The 18,987-nt window shown below is 46.8% G+C and overlaps 1 protein-coding gene across 1 annotated transcript in view; it reads left to right on the top strand.

The window, feature by feature from the left end:
* Positions 1–6,160, top strand: part of Aldh1l1 (aldehyde dehydrogenase 1 family, member L1) — an 85,741-nt gene extending 79,581 nt beyond the window's left edge. Inside the window, exons 20-23 of the mRNA XM_005383830.2 lie at positions 343–508; positions 2,450–2,555; positions 3,924–4,123; positions 5,852–6,160. Coding sequence (XP_005383887.1) covers positions 343–508; positions 2,450–2,555; positions 3,924–4,123; positions 5,852–5,907 — 528 coding nt within the window. The 3' untranslated portion in view covers positions 5,908–6,160. The remainder of the gene's footprint in view (positions 1–342; positions 509–2,449; positions 2,556–3,923; positions 4,124–5,851) is intronic.
* The last annotated feature ends 12,827 nt before the right edge of the window (positions 6,161–18,987 follow it).

Below are 18,987 nucleotides of genomic sequence, written 5' to 3'. Positions count from 1 at the left end.
GCTGTGCCCATGTGCTATGCCCACCATGGTCACAGACACCTGCTCCTCTCAGGTGTCTTACCCTCTCCCCGGCATACCTCTACCCCACTGCCCGGCTCTCATTGGCCCTGGGGCTCCCCAGAGACTTTTATACCTTTCCACATAGGAGACACCTGGGTTTCAGCCTAGAACTTAGGTTTGCATCCAGAGTTGAAAAATCTTAGGACTTGGAATATACGGTGTAGACTGTCTTCAGGGATCTGCAGTGGGTACAAAAGTGCCAATGTGGGAGGTGGATCCAGTGATGTCACCATCGGAAACTGGTGGCATCCGAGCCAGACCTGACTGAAGTGCCTTCTGCAGGTGGAAGAGGTGAAGAAGATGAAGATTGGCAATCCTCTTGACAGAGACACCAACCACGGGCCACAGAACCACCAAGCCCACCTAAGGAAGCTGTTGGAGTATTGCCAGCGTGGTGTGCAAGAGGGGGCCACACTGGTCTGTGGTGGGAATCAAGTCCCTCGGCCAGGTCGGTCAGAGCACTCCCAGCTCACTTGGGTAAACTGAGGCAGCCAGTACCATGGTATGTGATTTCTGGACCAGCTCTCACTGGAGATAGCTAATGGTCAGGTACCTCATGTCTCCAGGCCATAGGCCCACCTGGTCCCTTAGCTGGGGTGGTCCTTGGCTCTTTGGACACCTGTCAGATCCAGGTATGGGACCAGTAGGGGAGGACCCAAAAACTGTAGACAGTATTCAGGGCTAGGGTTAATCTGTGCTGTCCTGGGCTTTCATTTGTCATCGCTATCATGTGTCCTTATAATTCTCTCTTCCTGTGGACTCCCTGACACACGATTTCAGGATTGTGTTTCTGTCTCATTGACTAGTACTTCTCAGCTATGGCTCGTTGGCAGAAACTCCATCTGCAACTGCCCCTTCAGTGCAGATGTGTCCCCAGGTTCTTAGCTTTGAGTGCCTCTGAAGGCAGATCTGGTGCCTGGAGAACCTCATCCCCTGCACAGGCTCACATCCTACCTGTACGCCAGTCTGAAGCTCCACCCCCTCCCGAGCTCCTGAGCACACAGCCAGCTGCCAGATCGACACCTTCACCGGCTGTCCCCAGGCACTTCAAATGCAGCAGTCAGCACCGTAGCCAACCTGACCCCAGACACACACACACAACTGCTTCTCTAGAACCCTCCCTGACCAAGCCTCCTGTGCCAGGGAGCAGGAGCCACAGGGATGGGATCTTCGTGCTCCTCCCCTTGCACTCCTGCTCCACAGGAAGAGCTGGCATGTCTGCCTTCCCATCCACTCCTACACACCCACCACAAGCTTGAACACTTCTCCGTCAATTGATGGCATGGAGAGGGCAGGAAAGAAATCTCAGCCTCTTCCCTTTTTATGACTTTCCACTTTAAATTAATCCTTGGTTCTATGAAATGTGGGTACTTTCCTGAACCTCGCTTCCACATCCCTGCCACCTCTGTGCCAGCTCTCTGTGTCTTATCTCATAGGCCCCATCACAGCAGTCTCCTGAGCTCATCAGGCCCAACTGGCCCTTTGCTTACACAGCTGCCGGGGCCCGGTAATCCTTCCCCAGTGTTCAGACACTGCAGTGGTGACCCAACCTCCTGCAGTGGCACATTTGCACTTTCTAACTTTGCACCCAAATGCTTCTCACGTTCGCTTGCTCCCTGTGCCACCAGACAGGAGTTCTTGAGGCCAGGGGCAGCATCACTAGGGCTTAGCAGGGCGCGGATGGCAGGGCTCGGGGCTCTGTGGAAGGGAGTATAATGAAGGCACTGTCCACAGAGCAAGAGACAGTGTAATCCCCAGAAACCAGTAACGAGATGAGCTACCACCTCCATCGCCCAGCCTGAAGGGATTCAAGGAGGGTAGAGAATTTCTGAAACCCAGTAAAGAGCACAGCACAGGAGTGGGACTGCCTCTTTCTGACCACACTCAACCGGAAGGCAGAAGACAAGAGAGCCTAGGCCTGAAGTCCACTTATCAGGACCCAGAGCAACCTAGAGTACCGAGTAAGTGGGGAGGGGCAGATGGAGAAACAGCCCGCACTGTCTTCCTGCAGCCCGGTGCTCTGTGGCTGATAGTCAGCAGCGCATGACTGTTGAGAGAATACTTGCCATTCCCTGTAAGCCCTTGGGCACCTGTATGCAACTGATGTCTTATAAATTGTAATTCATCTTGAAACATAATTCATAAATGTACAGAAATACAGTCATCTGCTGCATTTAGTTCAAAGGGTTGTGAGGATCACGTAATATGGTTGGGGTAGGAAAGTCATTCACAGATGTTGGCATGCCTCACATAGGTACCAAGACATTCCATTCTGCAGTGGGTTGTCTGCACAGTGGCTGGCGTGACCCTGGCCCTGGTCCAGGGCAGGGAGGCTGGAGCACTTGGGAACTGCCCCCGCTCGCATGCCACGAGCTTGTCTCCCCTGCAGGTTTTTTCTTTGAGCCAACTGTTTTCACGGACGTGGAGGACCACATGTTCATAGCCAAGGAAGAGTCCTTCGGGCCCATCATGATCATCTCTCGGTTTGCTGATGGGTAGGGAATCTGCTTACATTTCTCAAGGGGCTGATTCTTTTCTGTGCATGACTGAGGTTTTTGCATGAGCTTTGGGAGGTGGCCCACGGGCATCTCAGAGAATTCAGATAGGGAAGAATCTAGGGACACAGCCTGTGCTGCCTGTGGAGGCTTCCTTACCCACTGAGGGCCCCGATCTCCCTGTGAAGTGCCCCAGTGATGAGAAAGGCTTCAAGTCACACTTTGAGCAAAAGTCATTTTCCTCCTGTCTTGTCCTCTTCTCTCCTTGTGTGTCTCTCTGAATGTGTCTGTGAGCCTCTGCCCTGGAGGTATATTGCCCTGTACTAAGCCACCCCCAAACTGAGTGGCTCAGAATAGCAACAGTAATCTATTGATCTAGGAATCTGCAGCTGGGTCAGGGTTAGTTAGATGAACCCATCACTGCCCTGTGCCATTTCTGAGTGGCTACTCTCACCTTGGCTCAGGACCTCCCTGCAGGCTCCTTCTGGCCTGGGACCTGACTCCACACAGAGGCCAGTTAGGGATTGCAAGGCTTGTCACTTCTGCCCTCAGAACGCCCAGAGCATCTCTCCTACCCTATCCTATCAGTCAAGTTCCCATCAGGGCTGGAAGGAGGCAACAGACTTCGTTTGCAGTGGAAGGCATGGTAGCAGTTTGAACAACCTTTGCCATCCCCAGCTGCTTCTCCTGGCTATGGTTGTTCAGGCTTAGCACTGAGAAAATTGCAAAATGGTACCTCATCCTCAACTTCTACTACCAGACTGTCAAAAAAACCTACTGAAATTGTCAGTACAGGCTGATTTCATTAGAAAAAGAGACATTACTGCCATCTACAAATAGTCAATCTCTGCTGTCTGGTGAATGCCCAGCCTGAGGGCTCACCTTTGCCTTTCCATGTGTGGTGGGCTCTGTTCCCATCTGTAGAGGGAGGGACTGTCCCAGTGACCCCAGGATCCTGGATGCTCAACTCTGCAAATCTGCCCCTCCTTGCTCACAACCTTCCCTTTTCCCTTCCCTCCTTCCCTTTCCGTTCTACCTCCCTTCCTCCTTTCTTTCAGTTTTGAGGTGAGATCTTGCTGTGCTGCCCAGACTGATCGTGAAATCCTGGGCTCAAGCAAACCTCAGCCTCCTGAGTAGCTGGGACTATAAGTGTGTGTCACCACGCCCCACTCCCCTCCTCACTATCACTCTGTCCTTCTCTACTGCCCTCTGTCTCCTCAGGCCTGCCTTGGCCCTAGCACTTTCTCTCCTTTTTAAGCCTTGTATGGCAAGGGCTTTGGAGTGTGCCTGGCTCAGCTTTTGGTGGAAGAGATGCTCATCTTGTGTGCAGGGCCAAGGCCGCTCTAAAGTCTTGGATTTACTCCACAGGGATGTGGACACGGTGCTGTCTCGGGCCAATGCCACAGAATTTGGCCTTGCCTCTGGAGTCTTCACCAGGGATATAAACAAGGCCCTGTACGTCAGCGACAAGCTTGAAGCAGGCACTGTGTTTGTCAACACATACAACAAGACTGACGTGGCTGCTCCCTTTGGCGGATTCAAGCAATCTGGATTTGGCAAAGATTTGGGTAACCTAATCCTACCTGCAGGGTTGCTTTTATTTATTCAACAAACTTCTGTCACTGAGTGCCAGGCCTGCCCCAGATGCTGGGTGTCACCCTGAACAGGGTGACTATTAGGTGACCACTTCTTACTGGACAGGGACAAGCAATAATTAAGTTGGTGAATGAGATCTTGCAAGAGGTGAGAGTGCTAGGAAGAGGGTGGGAGACAATCTGGGAGCAGACTAACCACAGAGCAAGGGGGCCTCTCTACAGAGATGACACTGCTCTAAGACCTGCATGATGAGGTGGAGTTAGCCATAAATCTGGAGGCCCAGGGGCAGGTCTAAAGCAGAGGAAACAGTTTTGGCCTTGGAGCTGCAGAGAGGCCTAAGTGGTGGTATGGGTGAGGGCAGGGAGGATAGGTGGCCTGAGAGACAGGCAGTGCCCTCCTTTGGGAGCCCTGGAGGCCATGGTCGGAGCCTCAAAGGAGAGGGAGCTGCAGGTACCTGTGAATGTTCTCAGTCACCCAGGGTAGGGATGATGTCACCAAGGAGTCAGTAGGCTCCAGGTTCACCCGGGCCATGCACATGCCCCACGTACTGGGCCGAGTGAGCTTGGCCCGAGGACTCCTCCTCCCTGGGCTGCTCATCCTACTCTCCCCCTCCTGCCACTGTGGAAGCTGACTGCTGGGGCCTAGACAAGTTCGATGGACAAGGTTGGCAAGGTCTGGGGAAAGCCAGGTGCTGTCTCTCAGGACCCATGACTTCTCTCCTCAGACGCCTATTCCTGCTCAGGGACTGCAGGGAGGATCAAACTGAGACTGGAATCCCAGGGTTCTCTTTTATGACCTCCCATCTTTCAAGCCCTGCAGGAATCCTGGGTGCATTGACTTCCCTCTGCAAGCCTGACACACATGCACACTCACCTATACCAGAGGCGCACACATGCAGGCGTGTCCATCATGCAGACCTGTGCCGTCAGGCATGCCCACTGTCCTTGTTGGCTGCCTCCTCTGCCTCCTTCCAGGCACCTTCCTGGTGCCCACCATGAGAACTGACAAGGCCCATCACCATCCAGGGATGGCTGCGGGCTCCAAGGCCTGAGGAGGTGACCATAGTCACATTAGACTTTTTTCTGAGATCCCCCAGCTCTCGTCCCATTCTGTGTCCTGCATAGAGAGGACCTGTGAGCCCTATGAGAAGCTCCCAAACCAAACACTTGAAACAGCCACCCTAGGGTGGGCCAGAGATACAGAGAGATGCAGCAGCAGCATTTGGGAGAGCACCACACCTGGGGGCAGCGGCAACTGACGGGGAGCTCTCAGGCAGCCAGGGGCCACACACATTGTCATGGGGCTGAGATGCACCAGCCACAAAGTACTGTCAAGCTGCAGAGTCCTCAGGGGTCCTGCAGGGCTTCCCTGTCCCCAGCCACGGCTTGATGTGGAGACAACTGTGGCAGCAGTGGGGAGGAGGTGGGCCACCAGGAAGCACGAAGACAGTCTCTCTCGGCTTCCCTCCCCCTCTTCCCCTGGCACAGTGGATTAGGAGCTGGGGTAGGTTCTAGAGCAGTTATTCCAGGTTGAGTTTGTGTCCCTACCTGCACTGGAGTCCTGGTACAGCATACCTAAGCGTCACTTTCTCACCTGCGAGTGGAGTGAGCCAGGGTCACCCCACATGGTTGCTCGCGGGACCCCGTGACATAGTACATGTGTTGCACCTAGAACAGTGCACTGTACCATTTGTCTTACAGGAGAGGCGGCCCTGAATGAGTACCTGCGGGTCAAGACAGTGACTTTTGAGTACTGAAGAAGGACCTCTGAGAGAGGGAAGACCAAATCCCTCCGTGGTGCCCCTCATCCCACACAGCCCTGACCTGTCTCCTTAGGGCAGGCCAAGACGTTCCCACCCAGCTGGAGTGCACAGGCCGCCTCCCCCGCCCCGCCCCCCAGCAGCCACTGAAGCCCTCCTGCCTGTTCCCCCATCTGCACCATTTGGGACACACTATGAACAATCAGAAGTGGCCCACTTCAGGGAAAATAAATGTTCTGAGTAGAGGCAACCTCCTCCTTGTGTCTCCACTCTGTCCAGAGTACTCCTGGGAGCCATGTGGTCACCCTGAGCCCTTGGCACAAGCTGTGCTGCTTGGACTTCGGTGAGCCAGACTGCCTGTGGACACATGCAAGGAAACACGTGTGGTCACTCAGGCCTCAGCAAAGCAGGTGTTGAAACAGAGCGATGCCCCCCATGGGGCCTGGCATGGGTCTGGGTTTGGGGGCTCTGAGTAGCCACACAGAATGGAAATTGCCATTTTTCATTGACCTTTGAGAAAGTCTTGAAGCTGGGCAAAGTGGAACATGCCTGTAATCCTGGCACTTTGTGAAGCTAAGGCAGGAGGATCACAAACTCGAGTGCTGCCTAGGCAACTTAGTGCGGTCCCATCTCACAATAAGAGGGTCACCCCCAGGAAATATAGGAAGATGCAGGTTTGGGGGTGGAAAGCTGGACTGTGATGCGGTTCAGTGTCTGCAGGAGTCCCTGCCTGGTGTCTCAGACCTGAGGCAGTGCTCCTGCTTTTTGCCCTGTGTTTCTTGTGGCTTCCTCTCACCCCCTGCAGAACCTCTGTCTTTCTCGTACCCTCACCCATGGGAGCCAAGGCCTCCCCTCAGCATCCCCATCTCGTAGGTCCCAAACACTGCAACCTGTCTCATTTTCCCCCGTATATCTACGCACTTCTTCGCTATGCATTGCTATGATGAGGCTGCAACTTCTCACAAGACCTTTGTATGTGTGTGTATGGTGTGTGTGTATGTGTGTGTGTGTGTGTGTGTGCGTGCGCACTTGCGCATGCACATGCTCACGTGCGCACTGGAGATGAAACCTAAGGACACTCCATAACTGAGCTCCATCCATAGCCCCTCTTATGTTGAGATGGGTTCTCACTAAGTTGCCTAGGTAGTACTTGAATTTGTGATCCTCCTGCCTTAGCTTCACAAAGTGCCAGGACTACAGGCATGTTCCACTTTGCCCAGCTTCACAGACCTTCTTAAAGGTCAATGAAAAATGACAATTTTCATTCTTTGTGGCTACTCAGAGCCTCAAAACCCAGACCTGTGCCAGGCCCCGTGGGGGGCATTGCATGACCTATTTCCCACCTATCTCAGAGCAGAGCCAGAACACCCCACCGAGGATTCCTGGCTTGTCCAGTCTCGGTCCTTGTTGCCCACAGAGGGGAATACATGAATCTTTCAGGCTCTTTGCTACCTCAGAATTGATGTCTGCTGGGATGGCTGACGGTAGGGATGGCTTCCTTGCTGGAAAGAAGTCTTTTCCCCTATCCCTGGGAAAATGGACTTGCCTTAGCACGGAACACCTACACCTCAGTTGTCCCTTTCCTAGGCTCTGGTTGTTGGGCCTCAAACACCCCAGAACTGAAGTCCAAGTGATGTACCCTTACCTAGGCCCTGGGCCAGTCCTACCATGCTCTTCGCAAGCAGAGGTCGAAGCCTACAATGATCCCCATGGGGCTGCTTCCCTGTAAACATCCCTTCATGACAGAAGAGCAGACAATGCTTCAGTGCAAGCCCACTCAAGCTCAAACAGGGCTAAGAAGAAGCTTCCTAAAACAGATGCACAAAGAGCTTAGTCTTAGACAGAGCATCCCACTGCAGTTATATGTGGGATCTCCGGTTTAGATGCACAAAACCACAAATCTAGCTTTCTAATCTCTTCCCCCCTTTAAGAATTCCCTGGAGACTACAAGTAGGAATGTCAGTTATGCCCCATTTTCATTTTCTTTGTTCCCTGCTTAAGTCATAGGATCTTCCTATTTTACCTGGGCACATGGCTGCCCAGGAGAAAGACAGAACTTCCAAGCCGCACTTACGGCTAAGTGACAATCATGAAATTGTTCCAGTCCACAGAAAGAGCACAGACATGATCAGTGCACCTTCTGACGCAGATCCTACAGAAGGGACTCATGCTGTTGCCCTGGGCTGGCTGGAAGAGGGTTCAATGGACATGGCAGGGAGTATCTTCTAACCCTGCTGCTATGGGCAGCCCCCTGGGGTGTGGGGGATGGTGGAAGCCTCAATCCCCAACATCATGGAGGTGTAGCTCTTCCGGAGGTGACTTACTGTCAGACTGTCAATGTGACAGGTAGTTTCATCACTGACTTTTTGTGATTTTAATATGCATTCATGTTTTACTATGCTAAGACAAGGGTTTAAGGTAGTTTACAAATAAAATACAAAAGCTGGGCACAGTACCATGTACTTGTAGTTCTATTGTTTGGGAGACTGAGGCAGAAGTATTGCTGGAGCTCAGAAGTTCTGGACCAACCTAAGCAACGTAGTGAGACTCTGCTTCTTAACAAAAATGTGCATACACACAAATACACATCATACATCACACACACACACACACACACACACACACACACACACACACGTGAATTGGAGCCCAAGGCAAAGTGGCAGTGAGATGAAATCAGGAGTGAGGTTATTATCAAAACTATTAACTTAATTCATCCTTGCCCTACTCTATTTTATCATCTACCAAGTGACTGGGATTCTCATCACCCTGCGTTCCACTGTCAGATTGAAAGCCTCTGTCTACTCATCTGTTATTCTTCACGAAGCAATGCACCAATGGAACATCTGTTTTCTTACTGAATCTTCACCAGAGATTCCGATTCCAGAAAGCAGTAACCTTGGAGTTCGCAGAGAAACTCTGGGGGTTCCTGCTCTGTTAATGCTTGAAGCATTATCTATCTGACAGAAGCATTATCTGTCTGACAGAATCAATGGGGAAAGTTCTGCTCTTCTATTTTCATTTTCAAAGTCTAATTTGGGGTTTATGAGTTTGAATAATGTTTCACTGATTTTTGAGACTAATTATCATGTGTTTTAGAAGGCTGGAACTTTTAGCTCCGTATCTAACCCTGTATACTCCTTTATTGATACACATCTCTTATTTTAATCTCAGAACAAAGGACATTATCTTGTCTGACTCTGTTACTTTTGTGAAATTTTACACTTCTAATAATAAATTATAATACATGATTTCAAAAAAAAAAAAAAACTATTAACTGTGGGCTGCAGGTGTATCTCAGTGGTAAAACGCTTGCCTACCTACCTCACATGAGGCCCTGGGTCCAATTCCCAGCACCACAAAAACAAATTGTGGTAAAATATACTTAACATAAAATTGACTATATTAATCCTTTTTGTTTGACTATATTAATCTTTTTTAACGTAGACTTTGTTTTTTGAGACAGGGTCTTGCTGTTTAGTTTAGGCTGACCTTGAACTCACTATGTGGCCCAGGCTGGACTTGAACTTGTGTCGCTCCTCCTGCATCAACTTCCTGAGTGCTGGGGTTGCAGACATGCGTGGGTCTTAACCATTTCTAAATATGCAATCCTGCTGTTGTTAAATACCACCAAGATCAAAAACAAAACAAAACAGAACAAAACAAAACACAAAAACAAATGCAAGTGCCAGGCATACAGCTCAGGGGCACAGTACCTGTCTGGCAAGCATGAGATTTTGTGTTTGATTCCGATACCCCTCCAAAAAATCCCACCAAGATCATCTCCCCAGTTTATCATCTTGCAAATTTCAAACTCTTCCAAGCATAGAATTTTAATGTCCGTGGCAAATGAGGTGAATCAGATAGCTGAGATTTCACTTTCAGCTCAGAAAAAAAAAGATACACATTTTACAACTTAAAATCTCTACCCTTTTACTATATAACTTTTACTAGGAGTTAGAAGTTTTAACAGGGATGGGGTATACCTCAGTATTAGAGAGCTTTCCTAGCATGCATGTGTCCCTGGGTTCCATTTCTATCACCTTACAAAAATAACTTTTAGGAAATCCTCCAATGAACTAATTCTAGCCCACTGTTTTATATAAGGATTAATATATTCCATGAAATATTTAATGCACCACAAGTTCCATAGCCTTGCATTGACCTTGATTTGTCTTCTTTACGTACTGCTATCCTCCTAACATGGGCATTACCCAGGCCTCTGGGCCGTTTGCGGGGCACTGGGAAGAAAGTTCCACATCCTGTGAAGGAACTGGCTGGCCTTCAGCTCTCTCACACACCCTGGAAATTGGCTGGCTTCAAATCCTTTCTCCTTTGCCAGCTCCTTCTCAGTATGCAGTCAGCTAAACCTATCTTTAGTGTCATGGTCAGTTTCCTTAGGCGTTTGGATCAGATGCTGAGGAGCATTTCTAGCTGTTCCTGAGGAGTGCAGCAAGCCAGACTCACAGGAGCAATGGAAGCTGGGTGCACATGAGCTGGAGCAGGGCTTGCTAGGTCCTGGAAGCTGGACCAGTGCTCCTGACATTCTCTCCTTCCTCCAGAGGCAACCAGCAGCTTTGCCAAGGCCACTGCCTAATCCATGCTAGAGGGGTGCTGTAAGTCCTTTCACCAGCTGTTGCCTTAAACAGTTTGGGAGTAGAGATTTCTAGGTCTTGTGGCGGGGGGATTTCTAATTAGGCAGGGGTGCTCCTAGGCTTCTAAGTCTGACACTGCCAGACACTGACACAGGAGCCTCATTTATCCTCTGAAAAGGCAATTGTAATGCATGTTTTGCATGCTTCCCAGGCTGAACACTTCACCTTGTGTATGAGAATTGCATTCCAGTGAGACAGGCTGTGGGGATGAGCCTATACCAGCTCTGGTTATCCAAGATGCCAAGTGGGGAACACCAAGGGCCCTTGAGATGTCTTTGGAATCATCAGAAACTAGCATTCCTTGGTCTTTTACCATTTTATATGTAAATTTTATATTATAAATTTAATATCAAAGAACAGATCGTTCATAGAGAAGTCATTTTTTTTGGTGCTGAGTATTGAACCCAGGGCCTTATGCATGCTAAGCATGTGCTGCGCCAGTGAGTTGCACCCAGACCCAACTAGTATTTTCATTGGAACTGGACTAACCAGAGATGCTCCTTTCTTAAACATATGTTCATTAATTCTTTCATTCTGATTAGCTTGTTCAGGAGAGGAAACCCAGTATCATAGAAAGTAATGTCTTTAGACTCAAGACAAGAGTTTGAATCCTGGCTGACCCACTGGAGGCAGTGTGGCCTTGGGCAAGTGGAGTAACCTCTTCTATGAAAAGGACACTCTTGTCCTCTGGAAGCAGCCCTTACCTGAAGATATTTAAATATTCTTGTTCCCCTCCTTCAGGTGAGATATCTCTGAGGCTCCCGGAAGGACTTTGCTCCAGGCACCCACAGTAGTAACTTCCTTGAAAGTGAAATGTTGCTGGCTGTCTTTCCTTGTCTTACTACTTCATTCCTCAGTCAGTGTTGTCTCCCAATAAAACTACTTACACTTGAATACTTGTCTCAAGGTTATTTCTAGACTGTTACTACTTTCTTTCTTTACCTCCCTCTCTCCTTCATTTATTTGCTTACTCTATTCATGCTGTCCAACATAAAGCAAGGGTTTGTTGTGTATCTGTATTAGTCAACTTTCCATCACTGTGACAAATGCCTGAGATGAACAACCTAAAAGAAGGAAAAGGCTATGGCTTCAGAGGATTCAGTCCTTGGTCACGTGGCTCCATGCCTTTGGACCTGTGATGAGGCAGCACACCATGATGGAGAGAGCGTGTAGAGAAAAATTGTTTACCTCATGGCAGCTAGGAAGCAAAGAGTAAAGAAATACCCCCCCAAAGGGATCCCAATATCCCCTTTGAAAGTACGCCCCCAGTGACTAACTCCTTTTCAGTAGGCCTGTGCCTGAGAAAAGTTTTGTCCTCCCCAAAGAAGGTCACAGATTAGCTCCCAAGCCTTCAACACATGGACATTTGGGGATGTATTAGTCATTTTTTGCTCACTGAGGCAAAATGCCCAACACCTACAATTTAAAAAGAGATGTTTATTTTGGCTCACAGTTTTGGTGGGTTCAGTCCCTGCCAGCTGATTCCAAGGCAGAAACAGCATGGAAGAACATCATGGCAAGGGGAAGCTGTTTACCACGTGGTGACCAGAAAGCAGGAAAAAAAGGGAAGACCCTGGGATGAGAATACATCTTTCCAAGGAAGGCCCCAATATAGCTGACTAGAGGAGAAGAGTCGCTGAAAATAAAGGTACTCTGAAGTGGGGAAAGGACTTACACCCTGACATAGAACATTAATCTGAAAGATGATACAAGTATCTGGATAGTTAAAAAGGGGAAGTGTTTCTGCCACAGCTGATCTACACCACCCCCACCCTCACTCCTCCAGGGCGCAGCCATTGTGAGCCCACCCCAAAAGCCTGAGGGAACAACTGAGCACCGACTAGGCTAGACTGCCGGGAAGGACCCTGCATATTCCAGCATCTTCTCCTTATCAGTGCCCTCCAACACTTGGCTCTGTGCATATAGATCCCTTTGCCTCATCACCCACCTCCAAACAGTGAGGAATGCTGAATCGCTGTGACATCCTCCCCAGTGCTCAGTCAAGGGGTGTCTGCCAGCCTCCAGCTCTGGTCAGAGAGAGGAGTTTGGGTGTAGAGTTGCTAAGCCAGGTCAGGATAATATGTCAGATTCTGCCTGCTGGCTGACAGGAGAATTCTTGAGACTGGCTCAGTTTTCGATTTGAGTGCAAGGGGAAAGATAGGAAATGGATGGGGCTGCCTGCAGTCACACCAAAGGCACTGTGTGGACACTCAGGCTTTATGGCATAGCAGTCATGTGGGAAGTGCAAGTATATTCTCTTGTTCAAGTGTTTTATCAGGGTACCTGCCTTATTTTGGGGGAGGTATTTTTCTCTCCTTTTTTCCTTCTCTTTATTTGCTTTGATTTATTTATTATTCTCCTTCTCTCTTCCCTTCCCTCCTTCCTTCCCTCTTCTTTTTCCTATTCCATTTCTTTAATACTAGCTTCAGTTGCAGTACTCTTTTCCTATTTTTTATTGTTTCTCTCACTTTTCAATCTCTTCCTTTGAAGTTTTTTTCCTTATATTCTGCTTCTCAGTCATTCTCATCTTCTCTCTTATTAACTTTCTGTCCTCTCTATTCCAATTTGTTTGTTGCTCTTCTCTGTCTTACCTAGCATCTTGTCTTCCCTTGCCTCCTCTCTACCTTACAGGAGCACAAATATATGAACAGGTCTTGACAACATCACATCTCTCCTCAATCCCAAATTACACATCCCTCCACATGCATCCTGCCCTTATCCCCACAATTACCTTCTTAAAACCCTCATCACCAACCCTTCACTCCAACTGTAGTAGACACAACAGAACCTGGCCACCTATCTAATTATTTTTTAACTAAATATTATTTTATCCTATCTACCTCTTCCACTGACTCAATACTCCTCCTCCTCCCCACCTTCCACATCTCCCCTTCCCTTCTACTTTCACATTGCAGACTGCTAATAACAATGTAGTATAGCATATATGCAGTACTCTAAAAAGAGAGATTGAAGAAGACATCAGAAAATGGAAAGATATCCCCTATTCCTGGACAGACATTGTCAACATTGTCAAAATGGCCATCCTCCTGAAAGCAATGCACAGATTCAACCCAATCTCAATCAAAATACCAACAGCTTTCTTCACAGAACTATAGAAAAAAATCCTAAAAATCAAGTAGATCTAGAAGAGATCCAGAATAACAAAAGCAATCTTGGACAACAAACATGAAGCAAGAGGCATCACAATAACTAAACTCAAATTATACTACAAAGCTACAGTAATAAAAGTGGAATGGTATTGGCACAAAAACAGAAATGTGGATCAATGGAATAAAACAGAGGATGCAGAAACAACCCCAGACACATTTAACTATTTGATCTTTGATAAAGGGGCCAAAAACATATGTTGGAGGAAGATAGTCTATTTAGCAAGTGGTGCTGGAAAAATTGGCTATCCATATGCAGAAGACTGAAGCTGGGCCCATATCTCACACCATAGGCTAAACTAAATATTAAAATAGAAACACTTAAGCTACTCGGTGATAAAATAGGTAAAACTCTTGAGGTTATAGGTGTAGGCAAGGACTTCCTGAACAGAACTCCAATTGCACAAAAACAACAGAAAGAATCAACAAATGGGATTATATCAAATTTTAAAACTTCTACTCAGCAAAGGGAACAATGGAGTTAAGAGACAACTTACAAAATGGAAAAAATTGTGCCAGCTATTCCTCAGCTAGAAAACAAATATTTAGGATATATAAAGAACTCAAAAAAATTTGAATCCTCAAAATAAAAGACTCAATCAAAAGATGAGCAACTGAAATAGACACTTCTCAGAAGAAATACAAATGGCCAATGAATATACAAAAAAATCTACAATATCTCTGGCCATTAGTGAACTGTAAATTAAAACAACATTGAGATTTCATCATATGCCAGAAAGAATAGCTATCATCAAGAAATCAAATAATAACAAGTGTTGGCATGCCTTTTTGTGGAAAGAAAAACCTTCTGTATTGTTGGTAGGAATTTAAACTAATATAACCATTGTGGAAATCAATATAAAGATTTCTCAAAAAACTAAAAATAGAAATTCCATTTGACCCAGATATTTCCCTTCCCAAAAGAGCTGAAGATATCACATTATAGTGATACATGTATCCCAATGTTTATAGTAGCACAATTCATAATAGCTAAATCTTAGAGATAGCTAATATATCCATCAACGGATGAATGGATACAGAAAATGTGGTATTTATACACAATGGGATAGTACTAAGCGATAAAGAAAGATAAGTTTAAGACACTTGCAGGAAAATGGATTCACCTTGAAAACATAAGGTTATGTTAATAAATCAGACACATAAGCTTAAATATTGTAGTTTTTCTCATTTGAGTTATCCATATACAAACAAAGAGCAAACTAAAAGGTTGATAAAGGGAAACAGAGAGATATTCTACAAAGGGGAAGGAGACCAAAAGACCAAGGGTAGGGAAAGGGAGAAGGGGAAAGGAACAGAAAAATATTTAAGATGTGTCAGGTATATGTATGATCTAACCACAATGAATGTAATCAATGTCACAAACATGATCAAAAAATAATAACAATAATAATGAAAATAGGGAAGGGGATCCAGAGAAGGAGGGAGGGATATGGGTGGGGAGGAAAAGGGGAATAAAAAGAATCATAGTCTCTAGCCTTGGGGAATTCATATCCTGAGAGGTAACATCCAACCTAATATAGTAGTTCCCCCTCTTATTCTAAGAATGCCCATGGATGCCTGAAACCTCAGATAATACGGAACCCTAGAGGAAATACTTTTCCTATACATACCTATGATAAAATTCAATTTATAAATTAGCCACAGTAAAAGATTAACAACAGTAACTAATAATAAAATAGAAAAATTATACTATCATAAAGGTTACTTAAAACTTAGGAATTATTTCTAGAATTTTCCAGTTAATCTTTTCTGGACTGGTGTTGACTACGGAAAGTGAGACAGCAGAACACGATAGATTCTTGCATAGTACAATAGCAAATCTACTTTGTGCTAGGAGAGTGAGAGAACAGAGGTCCACAAAAGTGTGTTTGGCGCTTTCTAGGGATAATAGTTCTGACCAATCTTGATGGAGGTGATGCAGCTGTGAAGGAAGCCTGTTGCCTCTGAAGGGAAGGGAGAGCAGCAGCTCATGGGTGGGAATGCTTGTTGTATAAAGAAGCCGAGGGGCCTAAACTTCAAAGTTTCTCCTGTATTCAGCTGTATGGGGTCAGGCCATGCTCCATTACTCCTGCAGCAGCCATCACACTCATGTCACGGGAGGTGAAGGCAGGACTTGGCCTTTGCCTAGGAGCCCCACCTTCCGGAAGTGGGGCCAGAAGGAAGGGAGGCCAGGTTCAGGCAGGCCTGAGGTCAAGCTGCTGCCACCAAACTGAAGGCCCTTTGAAGAAGATGAGGATAGGAGAAGAACACAAGTGGACTCTGTAGAGGGACAGTGACATCAGGAAACCGAAACAGATGTGAGGAAAGGTGTGGGCGAATGCCCACATCAGTCTATCTGACTGGCCTCTTTCTTCCCTCCCCCACTTCTTAGGAGTTCACTCAGGAGCCTGGAATTACCCCTACATCAATAATTTGCAGCAAGCATGTATTGACCTCTTATTATGTATGAGGTACTATGCAGAGAACTCCACATGGATTGCTCCATATAAAGTAAGCATGAGGGTTATGACCACTCCATGGATAGGAAACTTGATAATTTAAAGTCAGCTCACTGTGAAAATATGAATCACTCAAGCTGTCATAACAAAATACCATAGAGTTGGTGCTTAAGCATAGATGCTTATCTTTTCACAATTTGGGAGGCTGGAAGTCTGCCATAGTTTGGATCTGGAATGTCCTTGCCAAGGCCATGTGTTAAAGTCTTGATCTCCAGCTTAGTGCCTTTGGGAGATGGTGGAACTGTTAAGGGATGGACCTAGGGGGAGGACTTTTGGTCACCAAGGCATGCCCTCAAAGGGGACTGGCCCCTTTGTCTTTCTCTCTTTTGTGTCCCAGCCATGAGGTGAGCTGTTTGCTTTACCATGTGCTCTTATCATGACTGCTGCTTTACTGCAGGTTCAAAGTGAATGAATCAACCAATCATGGATTGAACCCTCCAAAACTGTGAGCCAGAATTAAGCTTTTCTATTTATAATCGGTTATCTCAGGTATTTTATTATAGTGACAGAGAGTTGACTAACACAAAGTCCAAGATCAAGGTGCCAAGATGATTGTTTCTGGTGAGGCTTATCTCCTTGCTGTATCTTCCTCTGTGTACACACAGAGTGAGCTCTCTTGTCTCTTCCTCTTCTGAAAAGTACTCCAGGTCTGATTGGATTCAGGCCCACATTTATAGCCTCACTTCATCTTTATTGTCTCCGTACAAGCCAAATGTAATTACACTGGGGATTAAGGATTCCATATATATGTTTGGACATTATGTACAATTTAGTTTGTAATATCCCTTAACAATGTATGGAAATTTATGACTTATGCTTTTTTTCCCCTGGTGTTGGGGATTGAGCCCAGGGCCTTGTGCACACCAGGCAAGTGCTCTACCACTGATCTATGCCTCCTACCCCTACACATGTTTTTTGTCTATCATATCTCCAAATTCCTTCTGAAAACTAGTTTTGGCAAAAGCTGTTCATTGCTTAAAATCTAGTCAGGCCTCACATTCTGAACCAGTGCTTTGACACTTGCTGTGGCCTGTGGGTGACGGGGAGTAGGGTGCAGGCCAGTTTGCAGGAGCTAGTGCACACTGCCTGTCACCTACCAAGGTCTCAAGAAGTGAGTCACTGCCTCAGTGCAGTACCTTCTCTTTGCTGCTTAGTTCAGTGAGTTACCCTCTTTGCCAGTGCCATGTCTCTCCTACTGGGGTCACCTGTTAGCTGCTATTATCGTTACGTCAGAAATCGGGTTGTATTCCACAAGAAACTGAAAGACTCTGTTCAGAACAAAACAAAGTTTATTAATTTGAGGCTAGCCACCCTTCATTCCTGACTTGCAAGTCAGAGAAGTGGGCGTAGGCCTGCTTTTGTTCCCACCTTATGTACATTTTTGGTTTCTATGGTAACAGATTGGAATGTTGTAGCCCTGGCCACACCTTGATTTCCTTGTGCCATGTAACCTGGTCAGGTTCCGGTCATAAGCCCAACCACAATGATATATACTTTCTGTACTCTGTTCTATATGTCCCCCTTTAGATAACCATACATTTCCTTTATGGTTACAGTGTTTATCTAGGGCCAGAAAAAGGATGAAACAATCCAGGCTAGGTCATAGGTAGTTATCTAGGCCCAGGTGTTCTTTGTCTTTGGAGAAGCATTCCAGAGCTAAGTTAGAACTTCAAAGTTAACTCTTTACAACCCCTCCGGGATGTTTCTCAAGACACATTTTGAGGCTTGCATTCAGACTGGAATTATTCTATCTTAAAATGATATGCTAAGAGTCGCGGTCCCCTACGTTGTCGTTACACTTTACCCAGTTTATTTTTCTTGCATTAGAGTCAAGAAGAAAATGAAATGTTTCTCATACCCGTAACTCTAACTGCAACTAGACAGGCTGCCTCACAAACCATATGCTTAAATATGTAAGAATTATAAATAAAACTAACAAACTGTTAAAGTTTGCTCTATTCTCCGGCCTGGACAAGGGTGCCCTCATAGCAATCTGGCAGACCAGGTTCAAATGCAGAATTCTTGGACAGCTGGGAGCTCTGTGAGGCCCTGTAAATAGCTAGTCACCCCCCAAACCGCTAGTGATTGAAATTGTTGACCTGGCGCGTGTCCGTGAAAGGGAGCCATTGGGAAATCTGAGGCCTCAGATAGCTGGCTGGAACTTGGGGTACGAAGGCTAAGGCAAGGCTGCTGGCTCCCTGTGGGCATGACCCCTGGTTCCTTGGCGACGGCAGAGACGAAAGAGCGGCAGAGAGGGTCCGCGGAAGCCCAGGGGCCTGGGAGGTGCGGAGGCAGTGCTGACACCAGGTGCAGATCAAAAAGGCTGCACACTCAGAAACACGGAATTGGGCAAGCGCCTGTACCTGTGCCCTAACCTGGAGAATATCTGTCTGACACACAAAGTTGTCTTTTGTTGAAGGCCTGTAACAGGGTGTTTTCCTAAGTCTTGCGAAACGAACTTGTGAGTCAAAAGGGGAAAACTGAAGCGGACTGGGAATTGAAAGCTTTCTTAGATGTGATGATAGCATTACAGCCATGTTTAAAAAGCATGCCTCATCAATTAGGTTAATACACTCAAGTACTTAAAGGCAAATATTTCTGCTTAGACTATTTAAAATTATTTCAGGGAGAAAAGGGTGTGTCTGGGTTAAAGGACTCAGCCTTTAAAAAGGAGGAGCTGCAGAACACGGTCCATTCCAGAGGCCTAGTGGTTACTGAGACCCCGCCCCGCCCCCG

The sequence above is a fragment of the Chinchilla lanigera genome, unplaced genomic scaffold (genome assembly GCF_000276665.1).
Source record: "Chinchilla lanigera isolate Chin_1 unplaced genomic scaffold, ChiLan1.0 scaffold00020, whole genome shotgun sequence".
Classification (NCBI taxonomy): Eukaryota; Metazoa; Chordata; class Mammalia; order Rodentia; family Chinchillidae; genus Chinchilla; species Chinchilla lanigera.
The sequence above is the reverse complement of the archived record's forward strand: the minus strand, read 5'-3'. Positions and strand labels throughout refer to the sequence as shown.